Source organism: Ostrea edulis, chromosome 8, assembly GCF_947568905.1.
Source record: "Ostrea edulis chromosome 8, xbOstEdul1.1, whole genome shotgun sequence".
NCBI classification, from domain to species: domain Eukaryota; kingdom Metazoa; phylum Mollusca; class Bivalvia; order Ostreida; family Ostreidae; genus Ostrea; species Ostrea edulis.
Genome location: NC_079171.1, coordinates 5,958,947 through 5,982,748, shown reverse-complemented (window position 1 = coordinate 5,982,748; position 23,802 = coordinate 5,958,947). Strand labels below are relative to the sequence as shown.

The following is a 23,802-nucleotide window of genomic DNA, read 5'->3' as shown; positions in this document are numbered from 1 at the left end:
TTTCTCTGTTGGTTCACTTTCACGGAATGCAATAATCGCACTAAATTCCGACTGCTCGTGGTTTTCTGCACAAATTACGCCAGCATTTCCTCTGTGTGAACACTTTTCCCAGGATTTGGAAAAGGTGAACTTTGACATCACCCAAAGTAGATCTACTTTTGTTTGATTTGTGACCGTTTGCACCGTAAAATATATATTTTCTCAAAGACAATTGTGTTACCAGTGTAAACAATGTTAACAGGAAGTACCCCTGTGGAGCATTTTGTTCATATCACATGACCGGTGTGGCGAAATACAAAAATCCATAGGTGTTGCAGATAACTCGAAACCTATTATCTTTATATTTTACATGCCATAAATTGACACCAGGAATTATGAAGATATGTTCACTCTGAAAAAGATCTGGTCATTTACATCATGTTTTTGTAGTTTTGTACAAACATGATAAAACGTATGTGAAATGTGATTATGAGATTGATCATTGTTTGTTATCTTCTAATGAGAAACGTCTTGTATGACCTTTATACAGCTAGCATCGGTCTATTTCTGTTTCATGTTCTGTACATACTGATTTTGACTACGGATTGTTCCGTTTGATCAAAATATAGAGATAAGGCGGAGTTTGGCCCGCTCATCTTACCACCATTGTATATAAATATATTATAGAATGTTACAACACCTCTTATGAAGTATAATTTCACCATCGAAGGAGTGATACAACTTTACTCTTTTTTATATGAATTTGTATGATTTCTCCGGAATGATGAGCTGGGTGTTTTGTTTGCAAATAAGATACAGTAGACCCCGCATGTCACTGTCACATGATGCATGATGTGGATCTTTCATAAAACATGCGTAAACACTCAGACGTTCAAATTTCTTCAATAGAAAATATTATGAAAAATTGAAAACGGTTTTTTTAGGGGAGGGGTGTATTTTTGATAGTTTTAAACTCTTTGGCTAAAATCGTTAATTTAAAAATATGTTAATTAGAAAAGGGGACTATCAGACAAATGTATTGTAAAAGGAAATTGAAATGAAATGGCCAAAATTCAGAATATTGCGATCTTTCTCAAATTTCAGCCAAGCCCGATCGGAAATATAAAAAAGTAGTCATAGATAACATTGTAATCTGAAAACTACATTCCTTTGATGTAAAATGGTTTACAGAATTCATGAACTTTTAAAGGAAACTGTATTAATGAAAAGTGCATAGCATAAACAACAATGTGTTTAGTATAGTAATTTATTTCAATTTTGATTGAGATCATTACTTCTCTCCTCTTTTTTTGAAACCCTCGACGAGGCGTAGAACCAACTAAGAAACAAACAATGCCCGATTTACTTCAAACCTAAAAGCAGTGACATTTCTCAGATTTGATAATTTCGTCTTAATTTCTTATTAAAAGATGTTTGTTCAAAATATTTTCCCCAAAGAACATGTTTCTTGAATATTTTAGAAGTAAAATAAATATCATGGTAAAACTGTTATAATTCTCATGAAGATTGTTTTATTCCTAAAAATTGCATCACTTATATGAGTTTGTGTACGTTTTATCAATCATTCACATCATACATCTAATCAGAGCAATGTTTTGATTTTAAAAGTTCTCATTTACAAGCTTTAGACAATTTCACCTTTTGGGTAAAATTCACAAAAAAGTTACAAGAAGTTATAGAGAGCTGTTTCCATTCTTTCGATAGTAAAATCGTGTTTCATGGCAGTTGCTTAACCGAACAATTAGATTAAAGTATAGTACAATGTAGCGATTTGGAATGGACAAGCTGACCTACACGGAACACACTATGATATGTCGCCTAGAAACGGACGGCTGTAAGCCAAGCTAATACGGCTTCTATGAAAAGGCAACAGGGTCTATTTGCAATAACCAGATTGATGAGCGATACAATTCTTAGCTATTGATTCTATTACCATGAGGCATGATGGTTGATAACATTCTCAGCTATTAATTATATCATCATGACGAATCAATGATATGATGCGAATTAAATGTTTAAAATATGTAATTCTTTACATGTTTTATAGAAATGTGTTCTATTGATCACTGTTCGTTATTTTCACCTTTCATTTATAATCATCAATCTTTTCTTTAGTTCTGATTTAGTTAATGCCGATGCATCCGACAGCTAAAAAAGACAACCTAAATACATCGATTCAAGCCTGCAACACTGCTGCGTACGACCTGTATGGATGTGAATGCAACATAATGTAAAACTTATACTGTACCAATTTTGATGCACCAGATGCGCATTTCGACAAATAATGTCTCTTCAGTGATGCTAAACCGAAATGTTTGAAATCCGATATCTATAAAATCCAAAATAATTTTAAACGACGTGTACAGCTGCACTTCCTCTCAAAGAATACAACAGCACCAATACCAGATCATTGGATGGCGCTGCAGAAACAAGAGCTCCCCTCGTTAAGCGTTCCACATACTACAATGCTTATCAGAGGGCTGATGGAGGTAGTTACTCAATACATGAACAAAATTTCTGAATTACCTCTCTTTGTTCATGATCGTTCTCGTGTTCTTGTCTTTCTGTGCAATCACAAACTGTAACCCACTGTGAATACACATAAATGATAGGTACCGATGAAAGAACATATTGTAATAATACGAAATATGTTAATCCGTCAGCAAATAAACATAATAAATCAATGTAAGACTCACATAGTGAGTGGGGATTAAACACATCGATCACTGGATATAAAATGGCGCATACGGATGTTCAATTTACGGACTCTGAACTTTGTATCATTTAATTTACCTCTTCATGATTGTGTACTTTGAATATTTATTTCTGAACTATTTACAAAACAATGTCTGTAAAACTATTTTATAACTACTCATTAGTGCTACAAAATATTTATCATTTTTCATTGAATTTACACTGTCTAATTAACTCAAAATAAGATGTGTGTGGTGAGTGGAGGTTAAGCAAACCGGACAGACACAGATGACTTTTTATCACTCGATTTAACAGTATATGATAGTGTACTTTGAAAATGTTTTGCAGAAACAAGAGATTCCTTTATGTATAATGCTTATATGAAGACTGATGGGGACAGCTACCTAATGCATAAACACCTGTAACAGGAAGGGAGAAAATGCAACGACAAGACCGGGGTTCGAACCGGGGCACCCTGAATCTCTAGTCAGGTGCTCTACTAACTGAGCTAACTGGCCACCGGCGATCGAATACGGCTGACCGCTACACACCTACTTCTTCAGAGTTACTTCTCTTTGTCTATGTATTGGTTGTATGTGCAGTATTCAACTATCACCAGATATAAATGATATGTCCCAATAAAGTAAACAGATGAGAATTATAAGATATGTGTTAATCCATCAGCGAATAAGCATATTAAATTAAAATAAGACTCACATAGCGAGTGGAGGTTAAACAAATCGGTTATTAAATATAAAATGGCAAATACAGATTTTTAATTAACGGACTTTGAACTTTGTGTAATTTGATCTACCTGTTGATGATTGTGTACCTTGAATATTGTTTTTACTATTTACTTAATATCTATAAAACTATATCACATTTCCTTATTATTGAAATTACACTGTTCCGGTGTTTTTTTTCTCAGACAACATGCGTTTTCGCATTCACGATTATTTTTAAACTGCGCATGGGATTATAGATAGCGCACAAATACTAGATTTAAAAACATTGGATCCCCTGTCCCAACAGACCTTAATTCTATTTATTATGGAATAAAATTGTCGTATTGTTTCATAAAGAAATGGAGATTTCACTCAGTAACTAGTTAAGGTAGCTCATTACACTGATTTTTTTTATACAATAGCTCGTTAATTCACTTCTAATAAAATATGGTTTCACCATCGAGAGAGTGAGGCAAGTTCTCAAGTATTTTATATGAATTTCTGTATTCTATCGCGGAATTATAATAAAGGTACTTTGTTTGTAAATAAGATAATCTAGAGTCCAAAGCTCTCTCTGATTTCATTTCACTTTCAATATTATGTAAACAATGAAAATATATTATCTGTTAAGAAAATGTAGATTCATAAATCTCGACTTATTTCTGATAATGACAAAGACACATTTATATAACTAAATACAATTTATCAAACTGTATTGTATTTGTTGATAAACTACATATATATGTATACTGTATACATCACAGACACTTAGGGTAAAGATCATGATCATTCGCTCCTCACCCCCACTCCACCTCCACCCCCTCCCCACACACAGAGAAATAAATCCGAGATCAGAAAAATAGGTGTGGGGCTGGAATGATCATGGTCCATGCCCCAGTACCTGTGGTATGTGTAGAATACCCTTTGTTTAAAGTACATCACGTTAAAGACGTCTTTGTGTTCCTAAAACAGCGGACAATAACATCCAAATCACGTGATGTCGTCTTTTGTACAGAGCATTTTACTCCGTGTAGGTCATCGAATTCAAAAAGGTTTCCATAATGGTGAGGCTTCTAGTAGATATTTTCCTAATATTCTTTTTGAAATATCGACGAAGAGCGCTACATCTATCGTCATACGAAATTTAAAAGTTGTTTAATAACATAAATCCATATCCTAAATTATCTACCTCTACCTACTATCGTTTATATATTTCCAGATCCATAAAAGCCTGGGCGGGGCCAAATGTCCATGGACATGTCAGATAATGAGGAATCTACAAGCTTAAACTCAGAGTTATATACCGTTTGTGGCCCCGTGTAACATCTAAATCATAAAATTGCTTGTTATTCATTATTAGTTGAATCTTGTAAATTTTAAAATGAAGCAAGATAATTTACTTTTATAACGATATTAGGGCCCATTTCATATAAATATTTAGCTTCATCTTTTATAATCATGACATTCTGTAATATTGCATACCCGAATATTTTTTTAAGTGTTAATTGTAGAAAAAAGTTTGATTTTCATTCGAAGTTGATGGACCACAACGTCACACTGTACGGTTTCCACGAGAAAATACAGATACCTTATTACTGAAACACTCTTCGTAATGCACCCGCTCATAAAGCATTGTTGAATGAGAAATTGCTATCAAATTGGCATATTTTGAAATTATTTCCAAATTCACAATTGTCCAGTGCCTCTCTCTAACATTTTTTCGGAACTGGTGACCTCTAAGCTTTATACTTCTTCGATTACGAACACATTTACTATCAAGAAGACAATAATTCATGAATTGACATTTTCTGCTTATTTAATGATAGGGTTATTACTTCAGATCCACTCTGATTCCATGAGATTATTGATATTCAACAAGCTATGTGTTATTTACTTGTTCCTTTACGTTTCAATTTATGCAGGTCGGTTAGAGTTTGTATTGCATTGAATAAATATGTCATTTAAATCCTCACAAAGATAAGGATCAAATCAAAAACCGGTTCTTTGTAATCAATATCGAGTGACAAATCAGTTTTTTCGAAGGTCACTCTTGCTTCTACCAAATTAAACCTATTGTGTACTGAAGTTTTGAAATAAAGTTTAAATCCTATGATATGATCTGAAAAAGAATGTATGCCTAACATTGTTATTGAAATGCTCCTCTTCATGCACATAAAGCAATGTTCAAAGAGAATTTGCTATCGAATTAGAACATTTTAAAATCATTTACAAATATGGCACTTGCTCAGTGGCTTTCTTTCACATTTGTCGACACTGGTGACTTAAAAGTTTATAATACATCGACGATTTACGAACAAAATTACCCTCTGGAAGACAACAATTCATGAGGACATTTCTCGGGGGGGGGGGGGGGGTTAATACGCTTATTACTTCAGATCCACTCTGATTCAGTGGTATTGTCAGTTACAGCGTGTATTGCATGAAAGACAGCATTTAAATCCTTACAATGTAAATCTTACACGGTAACAATGGAAAGGATTAAATCGAAAACCGGCTCTATGTAATCAATATCGAGTGACAAATCATTTGTTCGAAGACCACTCTTGCTTCTACCAAATTAAACCTATTGTGTATTGAAAAATAACGCTTGTGTGTAACTTAGAAAGAGAGTTTAAACCTCATGTTTACATCAACAATAGTGATTTCCACCAGGTCCGCTAAGATGGTATATAGAATGATGCTATCTTTCTGGACTGTAGTGCGATTTCTATTGTGCTATGTTTAGTCTATGTATTTGGGACGACCCCCTCCTGTGAATTACACACACAAAAAAGTACACTCTTACAATGCAAATTGATGGACTTACTCAAAATTGTTTCTCGTTTTAAACATGTACAGCAGAACACAGATTCCAATATGAGGCAGAGCGACTTTTCCATTTATTTTATCCTTTGAATGTTTACAAAGATCATATCTTCAATATTTTGTTGCATTTGCAAATTAATTCTAATGCGATGAATAACGCCATCATTTTTATTAGGACTTTTAAGTCTATATAAACGTGGTTAGGACCATAACGTGTTTAAATGTGATTATTTAATCCAGTCTAGGGACAGGAATTTTTATTGATCGATGGAAAGGAAAATAAGTAGGTACCTGTAAAATGAAAACCGAATTCTTAATTATGTTAATTAAAATGGTATATCAAACCACATATAAATCAAATTCCCCCTCCCCTCCCCATAAACTTCCAGGTTGAGTGATACAAAGTTTTAAAACTTGGAAGAAAGTGAGAAAGTGCAAAGTACAAATCCAAAATTGACTAAATTATATTTATATTACAAATCACATTTTCCTTTATGAACCAACCAATTGTTAGCACGCCACACAATCCGTTCATATTGACTATGAACGGATTATGAACTAGCTTAAAGTTCGGGACTGAAAAAGCGTAATGATTCGAAAAAATACAGCATATGTCACAAAGATCTCGCAAGTCACACCTCGGATTAAGATTGTGAACTTACTTGGATTATCATCCCAATATTGTGGTACCCTACCTCCAAAATACAGTACACCGTCTAATGTTGATAAAAGGCAGGGCGAGACGAAGTGTGACGTCATGCCTATGTGTTGACGTACATCACAATACAACTGTGACAGAGGCTAGGAGTTTTTTTATGCAATAAAATAGAAGCAATATAAACAAATGGTGATTAGTAAATTAATATAAATATTAGAAATGAACAGCACTTTAGAGCTGTTCACCGTCAATATGAACGGCTTTGGATTTGAGGCCAATTCTCTGTGAATCGCTAGCTCAAAAGTGCTGTTGAGTTCTTAAATAAATAGCATGTGTAATTATTTTATTATTTTTCGGATCCAGAAATTTCAGAACGGAGAGTTACAGTTCCTCAGTCGGGAGTTTCAGTAGATTTTACTCTAAAGAGAAATCTACATATACACGTGAATATTGTGTACTTGTATGAAGTATATCACACCGTATGTTCATAACACTTTTGTTTTATATGGATGTCCAATACTCAGACAGACACATGTCTAATATGTATGCCCTATACCCAGATAGATATGAGTCTAATATGTATGTTCTATACCCAGATAGACACGTGTCTAATATGTATGTCCAATACCCAGACAGATGCGTGTCTAATGTGTATGTCCTATACACAGACAGATACGTGTGTAATATGTATGTTCTATACCCAGACAGATACGTGTGTAATATGTATGTTCTATACCCAGACAGATACGTGTCTAATATGTATGTTCTATACCCAGACAGATACGTGTCTAATATATATGCCCTATACCCAGACAGATACGTGTCTAATTTGCATGTCCTATGCCCGACATATTTCTCACATGAGAGAAAATCAAAGGGAGAAAGTGGCATCTGCGCAGATCATGTAATGTACACCAGCACTAATAATAATGAATTATATGTAATTTAGGGTCATTATTTAATAACTACACCAATATGAAATACAAATATTGACATCAAAAGGAAATACGATTTTTCATTAGACTGTCGTGACCCGACTTTAATGTATACCCCCTACCCACATGTGTCAGAACCAAGAAAAATTATCTGCTACTTAGTTAATTTGATTAGATGCATATCAAAATATTACAATGGAGAAATAATATAACTTAAACACTGCTTAGAGAGAGAGAGAGAGAGAGAGAGAGAGAGAGAGAGAGAGAGGGGGGGGGTGTAATTTTTGAATATCCCTATTCCGTTACATTCATTATATACTAATTCATATTCAAAACATGAATTGTCCGCATTGCCCATTGTCATTATTAACGTAGTTCCACACTCCTGTGACGTCATAAGATTTAGCAAAGTCAATAATTTAATGACTGGAACATAAATTTTGTTGGAGTCTTTTTCAATAGTTATTGTAAAAAATCTTGTTAGCCATAAAATATTTCAAAAGTCTTAGTTATATTTGAATAGTCAATGATGTGTTTCAAAATGTTGAATCCAAGGACAATAACTCTGTTTTCATTAAATTATTTATCAAGTCCATTATGCAATAGATTACCTATATTTTTCACAAACATTTTACCAAGGTGATAAGGAATTATTATCCGTGTCTTTTCATGAAATTACATACAATTTTAATCCATGAGTGGTTTTGAATAGCTCAGCTGTATGGTGCCAGACTTAGGTTTTTTATGGGGGTATACATACTCTGGAAGCTATAGATTTGAAATTATTAAGGAAAGGTATGGATTTTTTTCCATAAATAACTATAACAGATGTACATCTACTATTATAAACAGAAAAAATGATATGTAAACCATGCTATAGGGAAATTGTGTCCATATTTGTTTGTTTTTTAACATTTTGGAGAACAAGGCTAATTCAATAATTTTGGACTTATTATACTAAAACTAGATGAACATATTGGAAATGACACGTGTTTTAGTTATTGACATGTTTCCTGATAAATAAATGCAATTTAAATTTTTGTTGTTGTTTTTATTTTAAAATAACAACAGATAACTGTTTCCAATGAATTTCATAAAAATCTACATAGGGGTACATTACTTCAGTAGTGTCTGTAATGAAAATTAATATGGAAACCCTAACTAATTTGCCTTTTCTCATTACTCTGAATGTTAATCCATTGATTCCAAACAAAAAATTGCTACCTAAACCCCAAAAATCCAGGACTAAGGACCCACCTTAAACAGTGGATTTAAGAATATCTTTAATGAAGAAATTAAGGAAGGGGGTTAAAATGAAAAATTTTAACACCGTATTTTCTCAAACACATATGCGATATTTCATATCGTTGTAGCTGTCCCAATACGCTGTAGAATACTGTGTTTCTCTCCAGAAACTGTTTTAGAAAAAGAATCACCACCTTTATGATGTTTACTTTACTCATAGCCGATTTCCACATCCCCTGTGAGGCAATCGATACAAACAGCATTTAAATCGACAGTGTACGGAACAGACTTAGAGCTTTGGGAATAGTGGTACTGATTTTAAAAGAAATTAAAAATCGATCTTTACTCGTTATTTACATATAAAAATTATAATAACAACGATAATTGATATAAATAAAAATTACCCTACAAATTATTTAAATTTCGACAAAATTGATCATCTGAAGACAAAATAACCTTATTTAGCCAATTTTAAATCGCCCATAGTATATAGATTTTGATAGTTTCAATTATCAATGTTTTATTATTTGGTAAAGGAATATTATGAACGAGGTTTTATACTCCGTGTGACACCGTGGGAAAGCTCCGTGGACACACCATGTTTTTAGCAAGACCAACACTCACGCGGAAGACTGGGGTTCGAATCCCAGTCGCGACAAGACCTAAGTCGTTAAAACAGGTAGTGACAGTTCCATCGCCAAAAGCTCGGCGTCAGGTGTGACTGTCACGGGTTCTCAAATATGACCTTAAAAACAGACGTCTCGTGTCACAGTGGGTGTGCTAAAGAACCCTCATTCCTCAATGGCCGTAAGCGGTGGGCAAAGGTCTACATTTGGAGCCCTTCACCGGTCTTGTTGGCGTCTCCATATGAGAGAAAAATTATCGAGTGAGACGTTAATGGTACCTTCACATTCACGGATATTTCATACGAATCCTTTTATATTCCACAAATCCGTAAAAGTAAACGGATTGTTACGATTCAGACACCTTAAAGCACTAGTTAAGAACGTTTTAAAAGTATTTACTGGCCATTTGTGGTTTATTACGAGTTCTTGCGATGCACATTTACGATTTGTTCCGAGTGAACACGGATAAATACTAGCAATTTACGAGCTTTTTAGGGATTGTTAGGAGTATGTTACGGAAATTTACTAGTTAGCTTAGCTTTTACGTGTAAATCAAGAAATGCTAATGTGTTGATAACGTGCTGTTACGAATAGTTAGGACTTAATAACGATTGTTTACGTTTTATGCTCAAAAGTTTTCGCAAAGGGCTTTGTATCATCGTTCGAGAACTGACATTAAAGTGTAACTTTTTTTAAATGCCTTGAAAACAACTGAAAAAACTGTCCGATTTTGCGTCTTTTATACCTTTCCTTAATCGCAAAGTTTATATATCAATCGGAACTTCTCGAATGTCTCGCGCACTCAACATAGATCTCGGATGTAATACGATGGCATCCATGAGCGAATTTGATGCATTGTCAATTGTGACGTCACAGCAATGCATCAAATTCGCTCATGGATGCCATCGTATTACATCCGAGATCTATGTTGAGTGCGCGAGACATTCGAGGAGTTCCGATTGGTTTATGTATATCTCGTAAAGTAATCGTGTCTATACGTAAAGCGTTCGTATTGACTCTGAACAATCCGTAAAGCGATTGCAACCCGACGTGAATGAAGTCGTAAATATCACTTAGGCATTCGCAATAATCCATAAACAACTCGTACACTATTCGTAACATATCATAAAATAACTGCAAAGATTCGTAAAAACACTTTTTACGAGTGTTTTACGGATTTTTACGAGCAGTTTACGTGTTCTTGTGACCAGTTTAGGTTATTTACGGAAAATAAAATCCATGGGCAACCGTGGAAAAAAGATTAACATGTCAAAAAAATTGCCCCTACTTTCACGGATCCTTACGAGTAAGTGCGAGTTGTGACGAATTATTAACGAATACAGACGAATTATTTACGAATGCTTGTGATTGACGGAGATACGTAAGGACTCGTAAGAAAAAATCGTGAGTGTGAAGGTGGTATAAACAAGATTCAACCAATCAATTAATCTTTGAATTGAGATTATTATCTGGCTCAGATGAACATTGGGATGCCTCGAGAACCAGGCTAGTCCAGATGAACAACGATGCCTCGAGTACCAGGCTAGTTCAGATGAACATCGAAAGGTTTCGGGAACCAGCCTAGTTCTGGGCTGCGTTCAAGATCGTAGCGGCTAGCCTAGCTCCTAGGCTAGATATCTAGGTCTATTGAACGCACTGTATGAATTAACGCTTGCTATCCCTTCGTAGGGCTAGGCTTGCACATCGTTCAAGATTAGCGATACCGAGCCCTACCTAGCCGCTACGATCTTGAACGCAGCCCAGATGAACATCGGAAGGTCTCGGGGAACATGATAGTTTAGATTACGTGTTCGTTCAATTAAATGTGGCTCTTACTTGTGTTGATAACAATTATAGGTGAATCGTGTGTTAGTAACAATTATAAGTGACTCTTGTGTTGATAACAATTATGGGTGGTTCTTACTTGTGTTGATAATAATTATAGGTGCCTATTGTGTTGGTAAAAATCATAGGTGGTTCTTACTTGTGTTGATAACAATTATAGGTGGTTCTTACTTGTGTTGGTAGCAATTATAGGTGGTTCTTGTGTTGATAACAATGATGGGTGGTGCGGAATGACGAACTTGACAACAAAGCTCACCGCGTTACTGTCTGTAACTTGACGGCAAAATAATGTGGATTTCAGTGTTATAATGCCATGCTTTTACAAACAACATTATTTTTACTCAATATATTCAGTTTAGAGATATAAAACATTTTCTAACAATAAAACAGCCCAGATTGTTTTCCGAGGGAAGGGCATGCTATACATACCGTAATCAAACAAAGCTTTGTATGCTATATTTATTCTTAAATGTCGGACGTAAAATAACAAGGAACATTAGGCTATACAGGTTAGGTCCTTCTATATACACTGATTATGACTACGGATTACTCCGTTTAGCTGATCAAGAAATAAGACTCAAGGTGGGTGTGGCCAGTTGACAGGGGATGCCTACTCCTCCTGGGCACCTGATCTCACCTTTTGTACAGCACACAACACGAGTTTTAACCCTGTTCCGTGCAACGTGGTGGGAAAAAAAGAGACCAATACACGGTGGACCTTTAAAATTGTCCTTGGATGTCACCTTATACGTCCCTGTGTGATAACATAAAGAACTAAAGAAATAATAATATCAAATGATCCACCCAAAAAAACCTTCCACGATGGGGTGTATAGCACTAAAGCCGTGAACTGTATATCCAGGGGTCCGTGTTTGCAAAACTCTTTTGTATTAGGTGTTCTGAGATTGATCACTATGCCTTATCATCATTTCATACTAGCTATTTGTCGTCTTGAACGGACGTTGACACTAGGCTACTGACTAGGGGGTCATTTCGTGGGAGGAAACCGGGGTACCTTGAGGACACTTGCAACTCCAAACACAAATTGTGTACGTCTTATATCAGAGGATTGTGTGTAAACCACCATAACACAAACAACATATAACTGGAAGAAAGTCAATTTATTTAATTTCTAACTCACTAGTTCAAGAAAATATTCTGGAAGTAAGACTCGAACACGTAATATAGAATAAGCTCGCATGCGTGAGTGCAGCACAAGTTTAATCATACACGTGTGAATGTACCTAGATATCTGGAGGTTCATTATTCCACTCAACTCAATCTACAACAGAAAAAAAATAATCATATTAATACACAAATCATTAGTAACGTTATTTCATGCCATCATCTCACCAGAGGTCGCATTACGCAAGCATCACTTGCACTTCCAAAAAAAAAAGACAGAAAATTTACCTATTGTTTACCTGTACACAGGTGAGTAATCTACAGTAAATACATAACAGGTAACATCGTTTTTCAAAGTGTAGGGCCAGCCAGGGAGAAATTGTCTTCTACAAATGTTGTTCTGTTACAAGCAGAAAAGGAACTAAAATGTCTCTTTTCCCCAAACTTCGTACTCCTAAATTGTACTCCTTCGTCCTTCAATTTGCCAGTTCATTCATCATTACATTTCAACAATTTATTATTACCACTAAAAGAGTGGCGTGGGGGCAATTCGCCATTCAATCCTATTTCACATGTGAAAATAACTTAGTTGCCATATGAAAATAACAGAAATGATTGTCATAAAAAATGTGGAGGGTCAGCCCCCTGGTTTTACGTGCCTAATACGTTGGTACGTTAAGTACATATAAAGGTTTGCTCTTGTGCGAATCTGTCAAAATTTGATATCGTGAGCATTTATATACAACATAATTAAAAACAACAATGCTCTTTATTGTATATCACATACACATTACTAAGTATGAAAAGGGAGATTACAGGGATAGCATCCCTTTCATTTTGAGAAAGAAAGAGAGAAGAATTGAATAAATGGCGGCCGCCATAAAAATTAAGTGGTGGTCGCCATATAAATCAAGTGGCGGCGTCCAGTTAAACCAATTAATGAGTGGCAGCCGCCGGTTAAATTAAGTGGCGGTCGCCAAATAAATGAAGTGATGGTCACCAGTTAAATGAATGTTACTTCTATACCCTGGCACCTATCACCTTCTATCTTCCGTAGTTTAGTGCTTCCTCTATGGCCAAGAAACCGACAAAAGTTAACCGAAATAAATATAGATCCAACAAATTTTATTTATTAATTGGAGAGCCGAGATGATATATCCTATTACCCCCCCCCCTCCCCCCCTCTCCCATCCACTCTTTGCATAGTAAAATTCTCAATTGATTTATTTATTCACTAAACATGTTTGGTATATAATGAAGTTACACAATATGAGGTATATGATGACAATAAGGTAATAGATAGTTTGATGTACCTGTAAGGTAAGACTATTCGTGACCCACAGGGTTGAATTTCAATATAAACGGCGTACAATAAAAATATTCATTATATACACATTCGATTTAATTCTACTTTTGATGAAAGGAAATTCAGTCTTCTGACGTAAATGTTGACATAGTTACCCAACATGAACCAGTCAAACAAACTTTAAACTATCTAAACAGGCGATAACACATAAATAATGCATACAGGCCGAACAGTTATTTAATCACGGGACTAGACGGAAGGTCGAAAGAACAGGGAGGCCATGTTGGATTTTCAGGTTAGACAAAATTAGATATACGAATTCTGCCATTGTGGTGTCAATAATATCGATACTTCTATCGTCAATGAGGTACGGCTGATCAATTATAATTCGGGGGGGGGGGGTTATAGCGATGCCTTGTACTTAAATGTCATTTGAAATATTAAAATTAATGATCGCACTGTTTTATATCATACAGTAATTCTACCTGGTAATTTGTTTTAACCTGTTGGAATATTTTATCAATATCCCAATTTTTATTGACAGTAAAGTGTTTCTGTGATCCCGGCGTCAGAAATGCATCCCCGGCGCAGTGCTCAGGAAATCCTACTGTGTGACCTCTGTGAAACTGTCCCCCTACAGAGTCGATGTGAAGTTTGTAATATAAATCTATGTAAGGCCTGTGTTGGGGAGCACCTCTCCGATTCCACTAAACAACACCATGTTATGCCCTTTTTACAAAGAAAGTCTACTCCTAACTACCCGAAATGTCCGAAACACGCCAATGACCTCTGTAAACATTACTGTGAGGACTGTGACATTCCTGTCTGTATTACCTGTGTCTCCTCCGGTAAACACAAAGGTCACAAGTTATCAGAATTTCTGGATAAACTCAACTCCAAAACACAAAGTTTGCAAAAAGATTTAGAGGAACTCGAAACCAGAATTTACCCGCAATATAAAGAAATGGCGTCCAATGTCCAAACTGAAAAAGCCGAAATAGAAACAAATTACGGGAAATTGACAACAGCTGCCGAGCAAGAAGGTGAAATCTTACACCGGGAGATCACCGTCATTGTCAATCAGCGGAAATCTGCCATTCAGGAGATGAAAAACAAACACCTATCTACCCTGAATAAAAATACAGATAAAATCACACAGAAAATGGCGGAACTCAAGCAGATCATGTCCGACTTGAGATCAATCCTAAAATCAAATGATGTCTCCTTAACCTCTACTTACAAATCTAGGAATTCCGAATTTAGAACATTACCGCCTAAAGTTCGAGCTACATTGCCGAGTTTTACTCCTCAGAAAATAAAAAAAGATCAGCTCGATGAAATGTTTGGTTCCCTGTCGCCATTATCCATTAACACAGAACATGGCGACACAATGAAGTCAGCAGAAGCTGTATCGTCTCCTCCAGTCAAACCACTGCTTGATGAGCCGCGCCTCACCGCCACCATAGACACTGGGTATAGAGAACTAGTCAGTGTTAGCTGTCTCAGTGAAGATCAAGTCTGGACACGTGGGGAGAACGAAACCATGAAGCTGCTCAACCTCCAGAGTAAACTACTGACATCAATACAAACCAAGTCAGGGAATGCACCGTGGGGTATAGCAGTGACGCGGGACGGAGATCTTGTTTATACCGACTATCATAATAACACCGTGAACTTAATTAAGAATAAAAAGATACAGACCGTGATCACACTACAGGGGTGGGAACCTCTCAATGTCTGTTGTACTGCGGGTAACGACCTACTGGTTACCATGGACAGTGATGATTACAAACAATCCAAAGTCGTGCGTTACTCCGGCTCCACAGAGAAACAAAGCATTCAGTTTGATGATCAGGGTCGTCCTCTCTATTCCTCTGGTTACACTAAATACATCAGTGAGAATAGGAACCTGGATATCTGTGTGGCTGACATTGGAGCAGTAGTGGTGGTCAATCAGTCAGGAAAACTCCGATTTAGATACACTGGTCATCCCTCTAATACCGAGCAATCATTTGAACCAGTCGGCATCACTACAGACAGCCAGAGTCACATCCTGATAGCAGACTGTAACAATAACGTTATCCACATCCTAGATCAGGACGGACAGTTCCTCCGTTACATTCACTGTGATTTACGCCATCCATGGGGTTTATGTGTGGACATCAGAGACAACCTCTTTGTGGCCGAGTATTACACTGCTAAAGTGAAGAAAATCCAATATCTATAAACACAGTGTTAATTTCACATGTCTACACAGTGTTAACTACACAGCTCTACAGTGTTAACTACACAGCTCTACAGTGTTAACTACACAGCTCTACAGTGTCAATTACACATCTCTACAGCGTTAATTACATCTATCAAAACGTTGTTAATTACACATCTCTGCATTGTTATTTACATTAGTGTGTTGATTACAACTTCTTGCTAATTACAGTTCCATGTTAATTGCAGCCCTGTGTTAATTACAGTCCTGGGTACATTACAGTCCTATGTTGATTACAGTTCCTTGTTAATTACAGCTTGTGTTTATAACAGCCCTTTGTTTGTGATGTGTAATGTACTTGTGTGTGAGTTTAACTAATTTGACTGTGTTAAAAGTATCTCTATACAATCTTTTTGTGGACTAGTTTGACTGTGTTACTAGTTATCTATCTATATACAATTTGTTGTGCACTAATTTGACCGTGTTACTAGTTATCTCTATACAATCTTTTGTGGACAGTGTTACTAGTTATCTATATACAATCTTTTGTGGACTAATTTGACTGTGCTACTAGTTATCTATATACAATGTTTGACTGTGTTACTAATTATCTATCTATATACAATGTTTTCTTGACTAATTTGACTGTGTTACTAATTATCTATCTATATACAAACTTTTGTGGACTAATTTGACTGTGCTACTAGTTATCTATATACAATCTTTTATGGACTAATTTGACTGTGCTACTAGTTATCTATATACAATCTTTTGTGGACTAATTTGACTGTGTGCTAGTTATCTCTATACAATCTTTTGTGGACTAATTTGACTGTGTTACTAATTATCTATATGCAATCTTTTGTGAACTAATTTGACTGTGTTACTAATTATCTAAATGCAATCTTCTGTGGACAAATTTGACTGTGTTACTAATACTTGAATATTATTTAGTCTGTTTATCTTATCTTTCAATATGCATATATGTTTTTGATGTGTATATTAGATAAACATGATACAGAGTTCAGTTTTACATTATTACTGAGTACTTACTTAGATTAGACATTAACGGCAAACTAACAACTCAACTGTATGACAAACGGGATGATTTCAGCTTCTCCGTCGTCAACTTCCCACATTTATGTAGCAATATTCCATTATCACCTGCATATAGTGTTTATATATCTCAACTGATTCGATATGCAAGAGCTTGTTCTGGGTATAGTCAGTTTTTAAATCGAGGTAAGCTACTGACAAACAAGTTGATGGTACAGGGATTTCAACAGTCTCGATTGAAGTCAGCATTTCGTAAATTATATGGTCGTTATAACGATATAGTTCGTCAATACAACCTCGCATTGGGTCAAATGCTGTCTGACGTGTTTCATACCGATCGTTAAGCCGTTCTTGGCACACTGATTTTGACTGCGGATAACTCCGTTTACCTGATCAGGATATGGGGCTCACAGCGGGTGTGACCGGTCAACAGGGGATGCTTACTCCTCCTAGGCACCTGGGGCGCGTTTTACAAAAGAACTTACGACAAACTTTACATACTGGAATTTTCCGGTTTATTGTAAGGTCATTCACTGCAAATGCAAAATATTTCTTTAAAATGTTGAAAATTAAGCCTCGGAAAAGTTTTACTTTATTCACTTAAAGTAATAACTGTGTATTACAATTTAAGACTTGCGACTTTGTCGTAAGTTGTTTTGTAAAACGGGCCCCTGATCCCACCTCTGGTGTGTCCAGGGTCCGTGTTTGCCCAACTATCTAATTTGTATTGCTTGTAGGGGTTATGAGATTGATCACTGTTCGTTATCTTCACCTTGCATTAGTAGTACTGTAACAGATAGTGACCCCAAACGTCCGGTCTTTATCACATATCTTCAGATCCAAGGTCACAGTCTTCTGTTTACCATCAATAGCGTCACAACAGGTTTTTAAATATCCACCATCCTACAAAGCAAACACAGATAAAGTGTTATCATGTCAAACTGAATTAACAAGAATAGTCATAAATATATATAAATATGTAAATGTAATGGGAAGGAGAAAATTTATTGCTTAACCTGGAATCAAACCAGACAGCCCTGTATTAGTAGTCAGGTGTTCTAACCAGACAACCCTGTATTAGTAGTCAGGTGTTCTAACCAGACAGCCCTGTATTAGTAGTCAGGTGTTTCAACCAGACAGCCCTGTATTAATAGTCAGGTGTTCTAACCAGACATCCCTGTATTAGTAGTCAGGTGTTCTAACCAGACAGCCCTGTATTAGTAGTCAGATGTTCTAAACATACAGCCCTATATTAGTATTCAGGTGTTCTAACCAGACAGCCCTGTATTAGTAGTCAGATGTTCTAACCAGACAGCCCTGTATTAGTAGTCAGATGTTCTAACCAGACAGCCCTGTATTAGTAGTCAGGTGTTCTAACCAGACATCCCTGTATTAATAGTCAGGTGTTCTAACCAGACAGCCCTGTTTTAGTAGTCAGGTTCTAACCATTGAACTATCCAAGCTAACATCCATTGATTGATTAGTAGTCAGGTGTTTTAACAAGACAGCCCTATATTAGTAGTCAGGTGTTCTAACCTGACAGTCCTGTATTAGTAGTCAGGTTCTAACCATTGAACTATCCAAGCTAACATCCATTGATTGATTGGACAAGAAATCAAATACGAGGTCCCTGAATAAGAAGCCAAGAGTTCTAAATATCTACCCGGGCTGATATTCATGGTTTGACTGGACCAGGAGTCAAACTCAACTCTCTTTTCATTTTTTTTTTGGGGGGGTGCTCCGTGGCCCAGTGGATAGAGCATCGCGCTCAAAATCACACGGCCTCTCACCTCTGTCAGGTTCGAATCCCGCTCGCGCCAGTAAGTGAGAAAGTTTCCTAGTTTACTTTCGGAAGGTCGGTGGTCTCTTCCCAGGTATATTCTACCTGAGTTCTCTCTTCCACCAATAAAAACTGGGCGCCACCAGATAACTGAAAAATTGTTGAGTGTGGCGGAAAACATCAATCAATCAACCAACAGACTACATTTTTGCAGTTACTGCTCTTATACCAGAAGTAGGGGCGTGCTTATCGATGCGATCCCAAGGTTCAGATAAAATAGCATCAACAGTGTATAGAAAAGCTTATGGTACAAACTTCATGCTGATTTTTAACAAGTTAACGATACAGAGGTGGAGAACGCACATTTCGTCAAATTTAGGGATAGTTGATGTTTAATTCTGTCTAAGTCATAGAATCAACAATTTCACAAGTAATCTGTGAAATATTAACAGACACCTGGGAATACAAGAGGCCCATGGGCCACATCGCTCACCTGAGTCACATTGGCCCATATCTGACGATTTTCCATATATATTTGCATGTAAAACCTTAGTCCCTATTATAGCCCCAACTACCCCTGGAAGCCACGGTTTTTGCAAACTTGAATCTACACTACGTCGGAAAGCTTTCATGTAAATGTCAACTTCTTTGGCTCAATGGTTCTTGAGAAGAAGATTTTTAAAGATGTTCCCTATATTTGTATGTAAAACTTTGACCCCCCCCCCCCCCCAACGTGTGGTCCCATCCTACCCCCTGGGGCCATGATTTGAACAAACTTGAATCTGCACTATGTCAGAAAGTTTTCATGTAAAAATCAGCTTTTCTGGCTCAGTGGTTCTTGAGAAGAAGATTTTTCTTATACATTTGTATGTGAAACTTTGATACCCTATTGTGGCCCCATCCAACCCCCGGGGCCCATGATTTGAACAAACTTGAATCTGCCTTATATCAGGGAGCTTTCATGTAAATGTCAGTTTTCCTGGCTTAGTGGTTCTTAAGAAGAAGACTTTTAAAGTTTTTCCCTATATATTTGTATGTAAAACTTTGATCCCCCCGTGTGATTTGAACGAACTTGAATCTGCACTATCTCAGAAAGTTTTCATGTTAAAAATCAGCTTTTCTGACTCAGTGGTTCTGGATAAGAAGATTTTAAAAGTTTTTCCCTATATATTTGTATGTAAAAATTTTGACACCCCCCCCCCCCTTGTGGTCCCATCCTACCCCCGGGGCAATGATTTGAACAAACGTGAATCTGCACTATGTCAGAAAGCTTTCAGGTAAATTTCAGCTCTTCTGGCCCAGTGGTTCTTGAGAAGAAGATTATTAAATGACCCCACACTATTTTTGCATTTCTGTGATTATTCCCCCTTTGAAAAGGTCATGTCCTTTCATTTAAACAAACTTGAACGTCGTTCACCCAAGGATACTTTTTGGCCAAGTTTGGCTGAAATTTGTCCAGTGGTTCTGGAGAAAAAGTCAAAAATGTGAAAAGTTTACAGACGGACGGACGACGGACAAAATATGATCAAAAAAGCTCACTTGAACCGAAGGTTCAGGTGAGCTAAAAAGCACATAACAATACCAATTCAATCAGGTATGCAACACCGTTTCTTGAAAATGAGGTAAGGGGCAGTCGGATAAGTTGTTTTCCTAATTATATAAAAATTCAAGTAAATAAGAAAATAAATAAAATGACAAAACCCTAAGCTCTAAATCCTAATTTTTGGGGAGGAAGGGACGGCACAAGAGGTCGATATTTCATATAATTCAATACTACTATTTAAACAGGAGGTTCATTGGCCATATCGCTCATCTGAGTCACCTTGGTCCATATTTGAAGATCTTCCCTATATATTTGTTTGTAAAACTTTGATCCCCTATTGTGGGCTAATCCTACCACCATGATTTTGACAAACTTGAATCTAAACTATGTCAGGGATCTTTCATGTAAATTAATACTTTCCTAGCCCAGCGGTTCTTGGGACGAAGATTTTAAAACATTTTACCTATGTATTGTATGTAAAACTTTGATCCCCTAATGTGGTCCTATCCTATCCCGAGGCCATCATTTTAAGAAATTTGAATCTGCACTTTGGCCGGAAGCTTTCATGTAAATTTCAGGCTCTTTTGGCCAAGTGGTTCTTGAGAAGAAGCCTTTTAAATGACCCCACCCAATTTCTGCACTTTTGTGAATATTTCCCCTTTAAAAGGGACATGTCCCTTCATTTGAACAAACTTCAAGTACCTTCACACTAGAATAATTTGTTCCAAGATTGGTCGAAATTGACAGCGTTATTCTGGAGAAGAATATGTTTATATGTTGTCAATGCATATTCACTAGTTTGCTAGTATCAGACATTGGGAAAAAGTGTGACCCTTCATGTTGATGTTTTGTGCCAATTGTTGTTGAAATTGGCTCAGTGGTTCTGTAGAAGAAGATTCTTAAAAGTTGTGAATGTATTTTCACAAATTCGTCATTATCTCCCCTCAGATAAGAGTGCAGTCCTTCATTTGAAAAAAAAAAAAAACTTGACTTCCCTTCACTCACGGATGTTTTGTGCCAAGTTTGATTGAAAGTGGCACAGTGGTTCTGGAGACGATTTTAAATTATGTTGTTATCTCTCCTAGCAAAGGGGAACGACCCTTCATTTAAGCAAACTTGAAATACCTTCATCCATAAATGTTTGTGACAAGTTTGGTTGAAATTGACCCAATGGTTCTGGGATGAAGATTTTTAAAAATTGTCAATGTATTTTAACGGTTTCACTATTATCTTCCCTAGGAGAAGGACGTGGTCATTTATTAGAATAATCATGAATCCCCTTTATCTAGGGATGCTTTGTGTCAAGTTTGGTTAAAATTGGTCTGATAGTTCTGAAGAAGAGTTTGGTCCCACCCTGTGGTCAGAACCTTTACACTGGCGATCATCAAATTTACAATTTTGGTAAAAGACTACCTGCTCAATCCATTTAGTTTTAATTTATTCTAAATAGCACTAAAGAAAATGTTATTCATGAGTTTTACACATTAACATTATATAACAAGTTTGGTCCCGCCCTAGGATCAGACCCCTACCCCGGGGATCATGAAATTCACAATGTTGGTAAAGGCTTCCCTCCTCTATATCACTATGTATTTAGTTTTTCTTAAACATAGGCAGTTCTAGAGTAGAAGATTTTGAAAAATTAGTCAATTTTGGGCAGTTTTTGTCCCTCCCCAAAGGACACAGGGGTGCAGCATACCTGAAGTTTACAATTTAAGTTCCCCTTGTTTCACATATGTTTCCTACCAAATTAAGAATTGAAACAATAGTTATCAAGAAGAAATTGAAAATGTTTATTGTTCACACATTCGATAACTGATCTTTATGGTCCCACCCTGATACCACAATCCCCCCCCCCCTTGAGATCATGAAATTTTCAATTTTGGTAAAAGTCTACCTGCTTTACCATTTACTTCAATATAGTATAAATAGCACTAAAATATGTTATTCAAGTGTTTTACACATTATGTAGCAATTTTTGTCCCATCCTGGGGTCAAAACTCCTACTCAGCGGATCATGAAATTTACAAATTTGGTAGAGACCTTCCTGCTCTACATCGCTATGTATTTAGATCATCACTGGGGGGGGGGGGGGCTTGAGAAGAATATTTTTATTAATATTGATCCATTTGGGGCAGTTTTTGTCCCAGCCCTAAGGATCGAAGGGTGCAGGAAACTTGATATTTACAATTTATGTCCCCCTTGTCCAAAATATGTTTCATACCAAATTTGAAAGAAATTGGAATGAAAGTTATCCAGAAGAAGTTAAACATGTCTATTGTTCACAAATATAATAACTGACCAATTTGGTCCCACCCTGATACCAAAACCTCTACCCCTGGGATCATCAAATTTACAATTTAGATTAATGACTACCTATTTTTTTTCCCAAAAACCTATTTAGTTTCAATTTAGTATCAATAGCACTAAAGAAGATGTTATTTATTTGTTTTACACATAAACACTATATACCAAGTTTTGCCCCGCCCTGGGGTCAGAACCATTTTGGTAAAGGCCTTCCTGCTTTACATCACTATGCATTTAGTTTTTCAAGAAGAGGGGGGTGAGAGGATTTTTGAAAAGTGGTCATTTTTTGGCAGTGTTTGTCCCATCTCTAGGGCCCCAGAGGTGCTGGAGTCCTGGAATTTACAATTTATGCCCCCTTTTCCTAATGATGCTTCATACCAAATTTCAAAAGAATCGGATTGATAAATATCAAGAAGACGTTAAATATGTGTATTGTTCACACATTTAACAACTGACTATTTTGGCCCCACCCTGATACCAATATCCCTACCCCTGGGATCATCAAATTTACAATTTCGGTAAATGACAACATATTCTTTCTAAATATTGATTTAGTTTCAATTTAGTATCAATACCACTAAAGAAGATGCTATTTAAGTGTTTTACACATTAACACTATATACTAAGTTTGGCCCCGCCCTGGGTTCAGAACACATATCTCGGGGATCATGAAATTTACAATTTTGGTGAAGGCCTTCCTGCTCTATATAACTATGCATTTAATTTTTCACTGGGGAGGGGGTTCTTGAGAAAGTTTTTTTTTTAAATTGGTCAATTTTTGGCAGTTTTTGCCTCGCCCCTAGGGCCCCAGAGCTGCTGGTGTCCTGTAATTTACAATTGATGCCTCCTTGTCTCAATGATGCTTCATACCAAATTGGAAAATAATTGGACTGGTAGTTATCAAGAAGAAGTTAAAAATGTTCAA

At 36.4% G+C, this 23,802-nt stretch overlaps 2 protein-coding genes across 2 annotated transcripts in view; one reads left to right on the top strand and one right to left on the bottom strand.

The window, feature by feature from the left end:
- LOC125661140 (sterile alpha motif domain-containing protein 9-like) overlaps window positions 1–23,802 on the bottom strand; it is a 223,972-nt gene that overhangs the window by 135,330 nt on the left and 64,840 nt on the right. The window lies entirely within an intron of this gene.
- LOC130049856 (E3 ubiquitin-protein ligase TRIM71-like) lies at window positions 14,560–16,978 on the top strand. Its single transcript, XM_056148046.1, has one exon. The coding sequence runs from the start codon at window positions 14,560–14,562 to the stop codon at window positions 16,210–16,212; it is 1,653 nt and encodes a 550-aa protein (XP_056004021.1). The 3' UTR covers window positions 16,213–16,978.